This window comes from Ranitomeya imitator, chromosome 3, assembly GCF_032444005.1.
Source record: "Ranitomeya imitator isolate aRanImi1 chromosome 3, aRanImi1.pri, whole genome shotgun sequence".
Lineage (NCBI taxonomy): Eukaryota > Metazoa > Chordata > Amphibia > Anura > Dendrobatidae > Ranitomeya > Ranitomeya imitator.
The window spans coordinates 839040612-839054952 of NC_091284.1; the positions used below are offsets into that span (position 1 = coordinate 839040612).

The 14341-nt window shown below is 56.8% G+C and overlaps 1 protein-coding gene across 2 annotated transcripts in view; it reads left to right on the forward strand.

The window, feature by feature from the left end:
- The window catches only part of NUP98 (nucleoporin 98 and 96 precursor), a 48635-nt gene that overhangs the window by 17088 nt on the left and 17206 nt on the right, over window positions 1-14341 (forward strand). For both annotated transcript variants that reach the window (XM_069759582.1, XM_069759583.1), the window contains exons 13-20: window positions 1378-1511; window positions 1599-1786; window positions 2120-2233; window positions 2312-2556; window positions 2635-2748; window positions 4846-4984; window positions 6058-6235; window positions 6675-6839. In XM_069759582.1, coding sequence (XP_069615683.1) covers window positions 1378-1511; window positions 1599-1786; window positions 2120-2233; window positions 2312-2556; window positions 2635-2748; window positions 4846-4984; window positions 6058-6235; window positions 6675-6839 — 1277 coding nt within the window. The remainder of the gene's footprint in view (window positions 1-1377; window positions 1512-1598; window positions 1787-2119; window positions 2234-2311; window positions 2557-2634; window positions 2749-4845; window positions 4985-6057; window positions 6236-6674; window positions 6840-14341) is intronic.

The following is a 14341-nucleotide window of genomic DNA, read 5'->3' on the forward strand; positions in this document are numbered from 1 at the left end:
TATGTGTGGGGCCGGTGTCTGCTGTACTCTGGGCTGTATGTGCTGGGCCGGTGTCTGCTGTACTCTGGGCTGTATGTGCTGGGCCGGTGCCTGCTGTACTCTGGGCTGTATGTGCTGGGCCGGTGCCTGCTGTACTCTGGGCTGTATGTGCTGGGCCGGTGCCTGCTGTACTCTGGGCTGTATGTGCTGGGCTGGTGCCTGCTGGGCTCTGGGCTGTGTGTGTGGGGCCGGTGCCTGCTGTACTCTGGGCTGTGTGTGCTGGGCCGGTGTCTGCTGTACTCTGGGCTGTGTGTGTGGGGCCGGTGCCTGCTGTACTCTGGGCTGTGTGTGTGGGGCTGGTGCCTGCTGTACTCTGGGCTGTATGGGCTGGGCTGGTGCCTGCTGTACTCTGGGCTGTGTGTGCTGGGCCGGTGCCTGCTGTACTCTGGGCTGTGTGTGCTGGGCCGGTGTCTGCTGTACTCTGGGCTGTGTGTGTGGGGCTGGTGCCTGCTGTACTCTGGGCTGGTGCCTGCTGCACTCTGGGCTGTATGGGCCGGTGTCTGCTGTACTCTGGGCTGTGTGTGTGGGGCTGGTGCCTGCTGTACTCTGGGCTGTATGTGCTGGGCCGGTGCCTGCTGTACTCTGGGCTGTATGTGCGGGGCCGGTGCCTGCTGTACTCTGGGCTGTGTGTGTGGGGCCGGTGCCTGCTGTACTCTGGGCTGTGTGTGCTGGGCCGGTGTCTGCTGTACTCTGGGCTGTGTGTGTGGGGCTGGTGCCTGCTGTACTCTGGGCTGTGTGTGTGGGGCCGGTGCCTGCTGTACTCTGGGCTGTGTGTGTGGGGCTGGTGCCTGCTGTACTCTGGGCTGTATGGGCTGGGCCGGTGCCTGCTGTACTCTGGGCTGTGTGTGCTGGGCCGGTGCCTGCTGTACTCTGGGCTGTGTGTGCTGGGCCGGTGTCTGCTGTACTCTGGGCTGTGTGTGTGGGGCTGGTGCCTGCTGTACTCTGGGCTGGTGCCTGCTGCACTCTGGGCTGTATGGGCTGGTGCCTGCTGTACTCTGGGCTGTATGTGTGGGGCTGGTGCCTGCTGTACTCTGGGCTGTGTGTGCTGGGCCGGTGCCTGCTGTACTCTGGGCTGTATGTGCTGGGCCGGTGTCTGCTGTACTCTGGGCTGTATGTGCTGGGCCGGTGCCTGCTGTACTCTGGGCTGTATGTGCTGGGCCGGTGCCTGCTGTACTCTGGGCTGTATGTGCTGGGCCGGTGCCTGCTGTACTCTGGGCTGTATGTGCTGGGCCGGTGCCTGCTGTACTCTGGGCTGTATGTGCGGGGCCTGTGCCCGCCATCCTCGGGGCCTGTGCCCGCCGTCCTCGGGCGGTCACTCCTCACACTCATTCTCTTCAGCCCTCAGTGACTCCGGGGCCGCGGCCGCCCAGCAGCTCGTCCTCCAGCAGCAGCTCACCGCTTTGGCCTATTCTCCGTACGGGGATTCGCCCCTTTTCCGGAATCCTATTTCAGACCCAAAGAAGAAGGAGGAGGTGAATGACCGGAGTAATGCGGCGTGATGGACACATGCGGACCGTGGCGGGGTCTGTCATTATATCGCCTCTCTTCTGTCTTATTAGCGCCTGAAGCCCACCAATCCCGCCGCACAGAAAGCGCTGACTACCCCAACTCACTACAAGCTCACCCCTCGCCCCGCCACCAAAGTGCGCCCCAAAGCGCTGCAGACGGCCGGCACCGCAAAGGCACAGCTGTTCGATGGGCTGGACGATGACGAGCCTTCTCTTTTCAATGGCACCTTCATGCCCAGGTAGGTGTATGGAGCGGGGGCAGAGCGCTGGAATCCCACCCATCCTGACAGCAAAGGGACACCGCCTGGAGACCCAAATATGCATTCTCTGGGCATAATGGAGGGTCTCATCTTCAAGGGTTTGTCCAGGATTATAAAACATGGCATCTTTCTTTCATACACCACCTCGGAATGTGGTCAGACAGCATTGCAGGAAGGTCGCCGTCTTTTTCCCATTCTGGATGATCCGCGGGCCATGTCGAGTCATGCTGGATTATTTAGTCCTCATAGTAACTCGAGGTTCCGCTTGTGAGGGTGAACATTGCGTATCATGGACTTTATTTTCTGTCTCAGGAAGAACATAAAGAAGTTGGTGTTGAAGAACCTGAACATCAGCAATCTGGCCTCACCGTCACGTGCCGAGCAGGACGAGGTGCCGTCTCCAGCCAGATACCCGGAGAATGAGGGGTGAGTGTTGTGCCCGCTCGGGGTCCGTCCCGTCTGGTCACTGTCAGGATTGTGTATAACGATGACTTGTGATTACAGAGCCAACGAAAAGAGCAGCTCCGAGGTGGACGGCGAGCACGACGAGGAAGTATCGGCCTATTACCCCTTTCCTCCATCCAAACCGCTGCCTCCGAGTCAAGAGAAGAAGCGTGTGAACAGTATGGACGACACCATAGTAGCGCTGAACATGCGCAGCGCTCTGAGGAACAGTCTGGATGGCAGCGCAGAGGAGAGCTCGCTCACTGAGGAGGAGGTCCACCATGATGTACCGCCACACCCAGCCGGTGAGTGACCGCTCAGTGGTAGTGGACGCTGCGGCAATGCCCGAGTGTGGCCGCTTTATCTCCATTAATCTCCCCCAGGTATTGTGCTGACCAGAGAAGGTTACTACACCATCCCCTCCATGGATGCACTGGCCAAGATGGTTGATGAAGATGGGAAGTGTATCGTGGACGGCTTCACTATTGGACGTAGAGGTGAGTGGTGTCCAATAATACACCAGGAATGTGATGATGAAAGGAGTGTCCGCCATCTTATGTCTCAGGCATGGCGGTGTTTTATCGCTTCTCCAGGTTATAGAAAGGCATGTGCTGATCAGTGACTGCCGCACCGTCCCCCTCGGTCTGTGCTGATCAGTGACTGCCGCACCGTCCCCCTCGGTCTGTGCTGATCAGTGACGGCCGCACCGTCCCCTCCTGAATCACTCCTCCAGCTTATAGAAAGGTGTGTGCTGATCAGTGACGGCCGCACCGCCCCCTCGGTCTGTGCTGATCAGTGACGGCCGCACCGCCCCCCTCGGTCTGTGCTGATCAGTGACGGCCGCACCGTCCCCCTCGGTCTGTGCTGATCAGTGACGGCCGCACCTCCCCCCTCGGTCTGTGCTGATCAGTGACGGCCGCACCTTCCCCTCCTGAATCGCTCCTCCAGCTTATAGAAAGGTGTGTGCTGATCAGTGACGGCCGCACCGCCCCCTCGGTCTGTGGTGATCAGTGACGGCCGCACCGCCCCCTCGGTCTGTGCTGATCAGTGACGGCCGCACCGCCCCCCTCGGTCTGTGCTGATCAGTGACGGCCGCACCGCCCCCCTCGGTCTGTGCTGATCAGTGACGGCCGCACCGCCCCCCTCGGTCTGTGCTGATTAGTGACGGCCGCACCGCCCCCCTCGGTCTGTGCTGATCAGTGACGGCCGCACCGCCCCCCTCGGTCTGTGCTGATCAGTGACGGCCGCACCGCCCCCCTCGGTCTGTGCTGATCAGTGACGGCCGCACCGCCCCCCTCGGTCTGTGCTGATCAGTGACGGCCGCACCGCCCCCCTCGGTCTGTGCTGATCAGTGACGGCCGCACCGCCCCCCCTCGGTCTGTGCTGATTAGTGACGGCCGCACCGCCCCCCTCGGTCTGTGCTGATCAGTGACGGCCGCACCGCCCCCCTCGGTCTGTGCTGATCAGTGACGGCCGCACCGCCCCCCTCGGTCTGTGCTGATCAGTGACGGCCGCACCGCCCCCCTCGGTCTGTGCTGATTAGTGACGGCCGCACCGCCCCCCTCGGTCTGTGCTGATCAGTGACGGCCGCACCGCCCCCCTCGGTCTGTGCTGATCAGTGACGGCCGCACCGCCCCCCTCGGTCTGTGCTGATCAGTGACGGCCGCACCGCCCCCCTCGGTCTGTGCTGATCAGTGACGGCCGCACCGCCCCCCTCGGTCTGTGCTGATCAGTGACGGCCGCACCGCCCCCCCTCGGTCTGTGCTGATTAGTGACGGCCGCACCGCCCCCCTCGGTCTGTGCTGATCAGTGACGGCCGCACCGCCCCCCTCGGTCTGTGCTGATCAGTGACGGCCGCACCGCCCCCCTCGGTCTGTGCTGATCAGTGACGGCCGCACCGCCCCCCTCGGTCTGTGCTGATCAGTGACGGCCGCACCGCCCCCCTCGGTCTGTGCTGATCAGTGACGGCCGCACCGCCCCCCTCGGTCTGTGCTGATCAGTGATAAAAGCCGCACCGCCCCCCTCGGTCTGTGCTGATCAGTGATAAAAGCCGCACCGCCCCCCTCGGTCTGTGCTGATCAGTGACGGCCGCACCGCCCCCCTCGGTCTGTGCTGATCAGTGACGGCCGCACCGCCCCCCTCGGTCTGTGCTGATCAGTGACGGCCGCACCGCCCCCCTCGGTCTGTGCTGATCAGTGATAAAAGCCGCCCCCCCCGGTCTGTGCTGATCAGTGACGGCCGCACCGCCCCCCTCGGTCTGTGCTGATCAGTGACGGCCGCACCGCCCCCCTCGGTCTGTGCTGATCAGTGACGGCCGCACCGCCCCCCTCGGTCTGTGCTGATCAGTGATAAAAGCCGCCCCCCCCGGTCTGTGCTGCCTTCTTCCCGAGGTAATAGTGGACGCCCACATATACTTTCTGGCGCTCGGATGTATTGAGGTTCCTCATTGCTTGGCTGAGCTGGGACCCAATGTAAACCACTTGCTGCAGAGGCCTGGAGGGATCCGTGGTCATGATCCTACTCCGTGCAGCTCTGATGTTCTTCCCTTGTAGTGAGCTGCTGGTATCCAAATGTCGGTCTCTCATCTCCCGTAGGCTACGGATCCATTTATTTCGAAGGACGGGTCGACCTCCTCAACATCAACCTGGATGAAATAGTCCATATCCGAAATAAGGAGGTGATCGTGTATACAGACGACGGAAACAAGCCGCCTGTGGGCGAAGGGCTCAACAGGTACGTCCTCTACATGGCTTCAATGTAAGGGGCAACTTAGGAGGCAGAGCTTCAGTGGCCATACACTAAGTCTTCCCTGGCAGGAAAAAGCTGAAATCAGCAGTGTACGGCACATCGGGAGCAGATGTACACAAGAGCGAAACCCACCCCCCACCGTGTGTTATACAGCCAGCTAAGGAGCGCAGCTCCCCCCCCCCACTGTGTTGTATAGCCAGCTAAGGAGCGCAGCCCCACCCCCACTGTGTTGTATAGCCAGCTAAGGAGCGCGCCCCCCCTCCCCCCACTGTTATAGAGCCAGCTAAGGACCGCAGCCCCCCCCCCACTGTTATAGAGCCAGCTAAGGAGCGCAGCCCCCCCCCCCCCCACACTGTTATACAGCCAGCTAAGGAGCGCGGCCCCCCGCCCTCTGTTATACAGCCAGCTAAGGAGTGCAGCCCCCCCCCCCCCCCCCCGCCCACTGTTATATAGCCAGCTAAGGAGCACAGCCCCCCCCCCCCACTGTTATACAGCCAGCTAAGGAGCGCAGCCCCCCGCCCTCTGTTATACAGCCAGCTAAGGAGCGCAGCCCCCCGCCCTCTGTTATACAGCCAGCTAAGGAGCGCAGCCCCCCTCCCCCCCCCCCCCCGCCACTGTTATACAGCCAGCTAAGGAGCGCAGCCCCCCGCCCTCTGTTATACAGCCAGCTAAGGAGTGCAGCCCTCACCCCCTCTGTTATACAGCCAGCTAAGGAGTGCAGCCCTCTCTGGCACTCACATTCACACTATAATAAATAATTAAAGTGCAAGGGCCTTATTACGGACATCCTGTAGAGTGTAAGCCCCAAGGGCCGGGTCCTCTCCCCTCTGGGCCAATCTGTCATTGTTAGTTTACTGTGATATCTGTATTTTGTATGTAACCTCCTCATGTACAGGAGCCAGGGATCAATGGTGCTATAGAAATAATAATAAAGGGCGAGGGCCCCATAAAGGGTCGGGAATGATGGTGTCATGAGAACCGGACTGTTCACAGTAATGGTCAGGTAGAAGTTTGAGTTTACACTTTGTGCCCTTCTTGTACCCTCCGTTCTGCCCCAGGCCCGCAGAGGTGACCCTGAATGAGGTGTGGCCGATTGACAAGACCACCCGCATGTTGATCAAGAGCCCTGAACGGCTGGAGGAGATGAACTACAAGAACAAGCTGGAAGCCGCCTCCCGAAAACAAGGAGCCCAGTTTAAGGAATATCGTCCAGAGACCGGGTCCTGGGTGTTCAAGGTGCGGATGTGTGATGGCAGATGAAAAGCTGCTGCGTTCAGGCTGGACCGTGGCGGGGATGTCCATGGTGGGGGAGCAGGGGTGCTGGAGCGGGGCTGGGTCTGCAGGCGAGAGCCTGGACCACACGGGGGTCTGCGTCCCATTCTGCGCCGCCTCCTGTGTTGCAGACAGGGCATCGTGCTGAGATTTCGGTGCTCGTCGCACCTGTCTGCTTCCTGCGGTTTCTTTGGCTTCTGTCTCCTTCACATCCTGTAGTGATTGATCCGGTGCAGCCAGCCTGCCGGTACCGGTGCCGCCAGCCGGCAGGTAGGTACCGGTGCAGAGTGGCTCGGTTGCGGCCGATGTCTTCTGCCCGTATGGGGCAGATCTATGACTGACGTCCGGTGTAACGTGCTGGATCTGTGAGGTTGATGCCGGTTTTCCTCCTTGTTTCCCGCAGGTGAAGCATTTCTCCAAGTACGGACTCCAAGACTCTGATGAAGAGGAGAACGCCGCCTCCACCGCCGAATCTAAGAAGATGAAAGTAGCTGCCCTGCCCCCTCCCGGACATCAGCCGCCCCCACAGCCGGCTGTGCTCAGTGGGACCCCCACCCCTCCACCTCAGGTAGAGGGCTAATGCCAACATCCTGTCCTCCCTAATTAAACACTGCAGTACGAGTAGAGGCCGAGCCGCCTGGTGTCTCACATCTGTCACATGTCTCTTATCAGTGATTTATAGCAGCAGCACTGCTGGAGACGCTGCTGCTAATCCCATTTTCTCATTTTAGTAATGTCTTGTAACACAGAATACACTAGGCTCCCGCCGCGGGGGGACGATCGGGTACGTATAGTCTGCTGGCCGGCCACGGGAAATGCTGGCCGGGTGGTGAGAGGGCCAGCAGTGGCGGAGGTGATGGGAAGGCCAGCGGGCTGATGATGGTGGAGGGGAGAGCCGGTGGTAGCATAGTTACATAGTTATTAAGGTTGAAGGAAGACTTTTAAGTCTATTTAGTTCAACCCATAGCCTAACCTAACATGCCCTAACATGTTGATCCAGAGGAAGGCAAAAGAAAACCATGTGGCAAAGAGTAAGCTCCACATTGGGGAAAAAAAAATCCTTCCCGACTCCACATACGACAATCAGACTAGTGATGGAGTAGACGGGAGGTCTGGCGGGCTGATGGTGGTGGAGGAGACGGGAGGTCTGGCGGGCAGATGGTGGTGGAGGAGACGGGAGGTCCGGCGGGCTGATGGTGGTGGAGGAGACGGGAGGTCCGGCGGTCTGATGGGGGTGGAGGAGATGGGAGGGTCGGCGGGCTGATGGTGGCGAAGGGGACAGGAGGTCCGGCGGGCAGATGGAGGAGATGGGAGGGTCAGGGGGGCTGGTGGTGATCCGTCTGCCTTGCCCATTACTATATAATAGGGGGTGCCGTGTATTCGGCACAGGAAGCGGGTGGTGCGGTCACGATCGATACAGGGGCGGCTGTATCCATCTACATTTATCGGTATGCATATTGGGGACATAGACGTGTTCCCTGTGACCCTAATAACTGTTAAGTAGAATCCCCCCATATTATCCTCGTTCTGCGCGAGACCCGCAGCGCTGCAGTCACCGTCCTGCCGGTCGTGTCCCATGTGGGGGCTTTTGGGGAGCACGTCACTCCTTCCTCTTCCTCCATACTCTATTGTTTCAGCCTTTGTTGGGGGGTTTATATCTGGAGGGGGGATACATACTTTTCCTAGCACTGTGATATCTGTAGGATGGCATTTAATAAGAATATTGGGATATCATCATAAACTGCTGTGGTCATTGTTTCGCCGTAGACATCAGCATTCAGTTATCCCACAGATTAGTCAGCGTCTCTAGTTTCGGTGGTGGCCGAGTGCAGTGGTGTCCTGAGCGGTCCAATGTCTGTGATGGCCGAGTGCAGTGGTGTCCTGAGCGGTCCAATGTCTGTGATGGCCGAGTGCAGTGGTGTCCTGAGCGGTCCAGTGTCTGTGATGGCCGAGCGCAGTGGTGTGTTCTGGGCGGTCCAATGTCTGTGATGGCCGAGTGCAGTGGTGTGTTCTGGGCGGTCCTATGTCCTTGGTGGACGAGTGCAGTGGTGTGTTCTGGGCGGTCCTATGTCTGTGGTGGCCGAGCGCAGTGGTGTGTTCTGGGCGGTCCTATGTCTGTGGTGGCCGAGCGCAGTGGTGTGTTCTGGGCGGTCCTATGTCTGTGGTGGCCGAGCGCAGTGGTGTGTTCTGGGCGGTCCTATGTCCTTGGTGGACGAGTGCAGTGGTGTGTTCTGGGCGGTCCTATGTCTGTGGTGGCCGAGCGCAGTGGTGTGTTCTGGGCGGTCCTATGTCTGTGGCGGCCGAGCGCAGTGGTGTGTTCTGGGCGGTCCTATGTCTGTGGTGGCCGAGCGCAGTGGTGTGTTCTGAGCGGTCCTATGTCTGTGGTGGCCGAGCGCAGTGGTGTGTTCTGGGCGGTCCTATGTCTGTGGCGGCCGAGCGCAGTGGTGTGTTCTGGGCGGTCCTATGTCTGTGGTGGCCGAGCGCAGTGGTGTGTTCTGGGCGGTCCTATGTCTGTGGCGGCCGAGCGCAGTGGTGTGTTCTGGGCGGTCCTATGTCTGTGGTGGCCGAGCGCAGTGGTGTGTTCTGGGCGGTCCTATGTCTGTGGTGGCCGAGCACAGTGGTGTGTTCTGGGCGGTCCTATGTCTGTGGCGGCCGAGCGCAGTGGTGTGTTCTGGGCGGTCCTATGTCTGTGGTGGCCGAGCGCAGTGGTGTGTTCTGAGCGGTCCTATGTCTGTGGTGGCCGAGCGCAGTGGTGTGTTCTGGGCGGTCCTATGTCTGTGGCGGCCGAGCGCAGTGGTGTGTTCTGGGCGGTCCTATGTCTGTGGTGGCCGAGCGCAGTGGTGTGTTCTGGGCGGTCCTATGTCTGTGGCGGCCGAGCGCAGTGGTGTGTTCTGGGCGGTCCTATGTCTGTGGTGGCCGAGCGCAGTGGTGTGTTCTGGGCGGTCCTATGTCTGTGGTGGCCGAGCACAGTGGTGTGTTCTGGGCGGTCCTCTGTCTGTGGTGGCCGAGCGCGGTGGTGTTTTGGGTGGTCCTATAACTGTGGTGGCCGAGTGTGATGTTGTGTCCTGGACGCAGAGTCGGACTGGCCCACCAGAGAACCCTGGTGGGCCAAAAAAAGTCTATCTTTATTTTGCCGTAATGCATTATGGCAAAATAAAGATGTACTTTTATTTTTTTTTTTCACCTGGGCTGGATGCTGTTCTCTTTTTTTTTTTTAATGTATTTTCCACTTGGGTTCATTGGCCTCTGAACGTGCATCGTATTTTTGAAGTTCTGTCGGCGGCTGCTTTGGATTTACTGGAGGCAAAAGCTGGTCCCTGCTGCTAAAGAGAAATGAATATTCACTCTTCCCCTCAGGCCGCAATTAGCGTCTCCCCTCCAAGACCTAGAAGGTGCCAAATGTTGCTTTTCTTCTCGGCCCTAGCTAGACCCCTGGTGAAATATGGAGAACACAATTTCTACTAGTCCCAAGGAAGTACCTATTAACACCTAGGTTCGACTTGCCTTCAGGACAGATGTTACATTATCACTAGTCACACATATCACTCTAGACATATGTCACTACAGATATATATATATATATAGATAGATAGATGTAGAGATAGATATAGATAGATATAGATATATTTTCACCACACTTCCCCCCCCCCCCCCCCCCCCCCCTTTCAATTCCATCATGGGCGTGGAGAGGAGAGAATATTCACTTCACTGTACTAGATGGCAGCGTTGGCTGTAGGCTGCGACTAATATACCACATGTAAAGCCGTTGTGGCTGCATCGGAGGTGGGGGGGGGCTCTGCAGGCAGCTAACACTGAGAGCAGTCTGGTCGGTTTATCCAGCCTTGAGGTTCCGTGGGGCCCCGGCCAGATTGCTCTCATCTGCGGAGGGCAGGGAGCAATGCCTGCAGCTATGCTGCCTACAGGACAAAATGGCAGGAGAGCTTCAGGGATCCGTCCAGTTTCCTGCCCTGCACTGTCTGATACAGCAGCGTGGCTAGATGACCTCTTCATTCAGCGCGTGGCTGTGCCAGAGACGAAGCTGCTGGCGACAAAGATGCTGCTGGGGAACGGACAGGGAGGTGAGTAGTGCTGTGTGTGTCTGCGAGGGAATGTGCAGAGAGATGTGTGTAGGTGGTGGAGAGGGCAATGAGGTGGGTGATGGAAAGAACGATGAGGGTGGTGGGGCAGGAGGCAATGATGGAGGTGGTGGGGGAGAAAACCATTATAGAGGTGGTGGAAAGGGCAATGATAGAGGTGGTGGGGAAGAAGGCAATGATGGAGGAGATGGAGAGGGCAATGATCAGAGTGGTGGGGGAGAAAGCAATGATAGATGTGGGGGAAAGGGCAATGATGGGGGAAGTGGGGGAGAAGACAATGATGGAGGTGTGGTGACACTGTGCTGCCTAGGGGGAGCTGACGGAGGGGGGAACGTGAACAAACGTAGGGAATGCAGAAACAAAGCACTCTGAGCTGAAGGACTTTAAACTAATGCAGTGAGCAGTACCTGGCACTGAGCAGTCACGTGAGCAGGACCTGGCACTGAGCAGTCACATGAGCAGGACCTGGCACTGAGCAGTCACGTGAGCAGGACCTGGCACTGAGCAGTCACATGACCAGGGGGCGGAGCCATTGCACATGAATGCAGGGAAGACACAACACACAGAGTGCAGGGCACAGGCAGAAAACGTAATCAAGGATAGCCGAGGGTCAAAGCCAGGAGGGAGCAAAGTACCGAAGGATAAGACAGAGTAAACAAGGACAAGCGACGGGGTCTGATTACTGCGAGAGACAGAACAGTGCAAAGGCAGAAGTCGGGGAACAGAACCGAGTCACACACAGCAAGGCTCAAAGTGTACGGACGAGGAAACCTGGGTCAGCAACCACAAGCCGAATATACAGAAATATCACCGACACACAATCCAGGAACTGCCAACATTAAGTAGCAGTCCCAGAACCAAAAAGAGGCGGACTAATATTAACCTGACCAGGATGGAGGCGACATCATCCTGTCCAGAGTCATGACAGGAGGTGGTGGAGAGGGCAATGATGGAGGTGGTGGAGAGGGCAATGATGGAGGTGGTGGAGAGGGTTATGAGGGGGGATACATTATATTCTATGAGTGGGCTACATTATATTCTACCCTGATATAGGCGTGTCTTACAGCACAATTGGTGGTCTTGTATTTTTCTATGTGGCTACATAGTGGGCCCCAAGAATGATTTTCTCTGGTGGGCCCAAGGTGCTCCAGTCTGACGCTGCCTGGGTGGTCCTGTGTCTGTGGCGACCGAGCACGGTGGTGTATCATGGGCGGTGCTATGTCTCTGGCAGCTGAGCACAGTGGTGTGTCCTGGGCGGTCCTATGTCTGTGGCGGCTGAGCGCGGTGGTGTGTCCTGGGCGGTCCTATGTCTGTGGCGGCTGAGCGCGGTGGTGTGTCCTGGGCGGTCCTATGTCTGTGGCGGCTGAGCGCGGTGGTGTGTTCTGGTTGGTCCTATGTCTGTGGTGGCCGAGCGTGGTGGTGTCCTAGGCGGTCCTTTGTGGCGACCAAGAGCAGTTGTGTGTCTTGGGCGGTCCTACGTCTGTGGTGGCCGAGCTCTGTGGTTTCCTGGGCGGTCCTATGTCTGGTGGCCGAGCGCGGTGGTGTCCTGGGCGGTCCTACGTCTGTGGTGGCCGATGGCGTTGGTGTGTCCTGGGCGGTCCTATGTCTGTGGTGGCCGAGCGCAGTGGTGTGTCCTGGGCGGTCCGATGTCTGGTGGCCGAGCACGGTGGTGTGTCCTGGGCGATCCTACCTCTGTGGTGGCCGATGACGGTGGTGTGTCCTGGGCGGTTCTATGTCTGTGGTGGCCGAGGTGGGTTGTCTTGTCCTTTTAGTGCCTCATGTCTGCATGTTGTGAACACGCTGCTGGTTGTGAAAGTGCAGGATTCTCCTATAGAGATGGTCGGGATCAGACCACGTGGCTGCTGTCTTCAGAAATGGCGCCACATCTCTCTATGGGTGGTATGTTGTATTGCATCTCTGGCCTGAAGCAGTCTGTGAATGGCTGCCATGCTTTTTCTTGGGTTGAGGACATCTGCCCCATGGAAACATCGCTTCATGCCGCTAATACCGTGCAGGGTGACGGGTGAGCGTGGTTGCAGCTTGTGGGTGCCGATAGCTACAGTTGTGCTCCAAAGTTTACACACCCCGGCAGAATTTCTGCTTTCTTGGCCTTTTTCTTCAGAGAATATGAATGACAACACCAAAACTTTCTCTCCACTCATGGTTAGTGGTTGGGTGAAGCCATTTATTGTCAGACTACTGTGTTTTCTCTTTATAAATCATAATGACAACCCAAAACATCCAAATGTCCCTGATCAAAAGTTCACGTACCCCATTTATTAATACCGTGTATTGCCCCCTCTAACATCAATGACAGCTTGAAGTCTTCTGTGGTAGTTGTGGATGAGGTTCTTTATTTTCTCAGATGGTAAAGCTGCCCACTCTTCTAGTCATAAAGCCTCCAGTTCCTGTAAATTCCTGGGCTGTTTAGCATCAACTGCGCGCTTGAGATCTCCCCAGAGCGGCTCAATGATGCTGAGGTCAGGAGACTGAGATGGCCACTCCAGAACCTTCACTTTGTTCTGCTGTAGACAGACAGGTCGACTTGGCCTTGTGTTTTAGATCGTTGTCATGTTGGAAGTACATCCCTTGCGCAGCTTCCGGGCTGATGATTGCAAACTTGCCTCCAGTATTTGCTGATAACGTGCGGCATTCATCTTTCCTTCAACGTTGGCCAAGTTTCCTGTGCCTTTGTAGCTCGCACATCCCCAAAACATCAGCGATCCTCCTCTGTGCTTTATAGTAGGAATGATGTTCCTTTCATCATAGGCCTTGTTGACCTCTCTCCAAATGTAACGTTTATGGTTGTGGCCAAAAAGTTCAATTTTGGTCTCATTACTCCAAGTTACCTTGTTCCAGAAGTTTGGAGGCTTGTCTCTGTGCTGTTTTGCATATTGTAGGTGAGATACTTAGAGGCATTTGCGCAGTAATAGCTTTCTTCCGGCGACTCGACCATGCAGCCCATTTTTCTTCAAGTGCTTCCTTATTGTGCATCTTGATCCAGCCACACCACTAGTTTTCAGAGAGTCCTGTATTTCAGCTGATGTTATTTGTGGGTTTTTCGTTGCATCCCGAACAATTTTCCTAGCAGCTGTGGACGACATTTTTGTTTTTCTACCTGACCATGGTTTTGTTTTACAGAGCCCCTGATTTTCCATTTGTTAATCACAGGATGAACCCTGCTGATTGGCATTATCAATTCCTTGGATATCTTGTTGTTTCCCTTTTCCTGTTTTATACAGTTCAACTACCATTTCCCGTAGATCCATTCACAATTCTTTTGCTTTCTCCATGACTCGCAATTCAGAAACGTCAGTGGCTGGATGAAAGATGCAAGAGTCTGTCTGGATCCCAGAAACTCACTCAGCTTTTATGCACACACTGATTACAAGCAAACAGGTCACAGGTGAGGATGTTCCCTTTAGTAGCCAGTCACACCCATCTGTGTCAACTTCTGTGCATGTTATCAGGCCAAAATCACCAGGGGATGTGAACTTTAGATCAGGGTCATTTGGATGTTTTGGGTTGTCGTTATGATTTATAAAGAGAAAACACAGTAGTGACAATAAATGGCTTCACCCAACCACTGACCATGAGTGGAGGAAAGTTTTGGTGTTATCATTCATATTCTCTGAAAAAAAAGGCCAAGAAAGCAAAAATTCTGCCGGGGTATGTAAACTTCTGAGCACAACTGTATGCTAGTGTGCACCTGCCATCAGTGATGGGGGAGGGGGACAGTGAAGAAGGAAATGGGGATAGTGATGGGGGAGAGGGACAGTGGTGGATAGTGATGAGGACAATGTGGGGGATTTGGGCTGCATCTGAGTCGGTCATGTGTTGTATGCTATTTGGTTCTTGGTAGTCATTGTGGTGGGGTGCGGGAGACCACCAGGCTGAGCAGCCCGGACGTCTCCCTTTCAGTGACGCCACCATTAGTTGTGCGTCGGAGCGTGCCCGTACAGTCCTGTTAGTG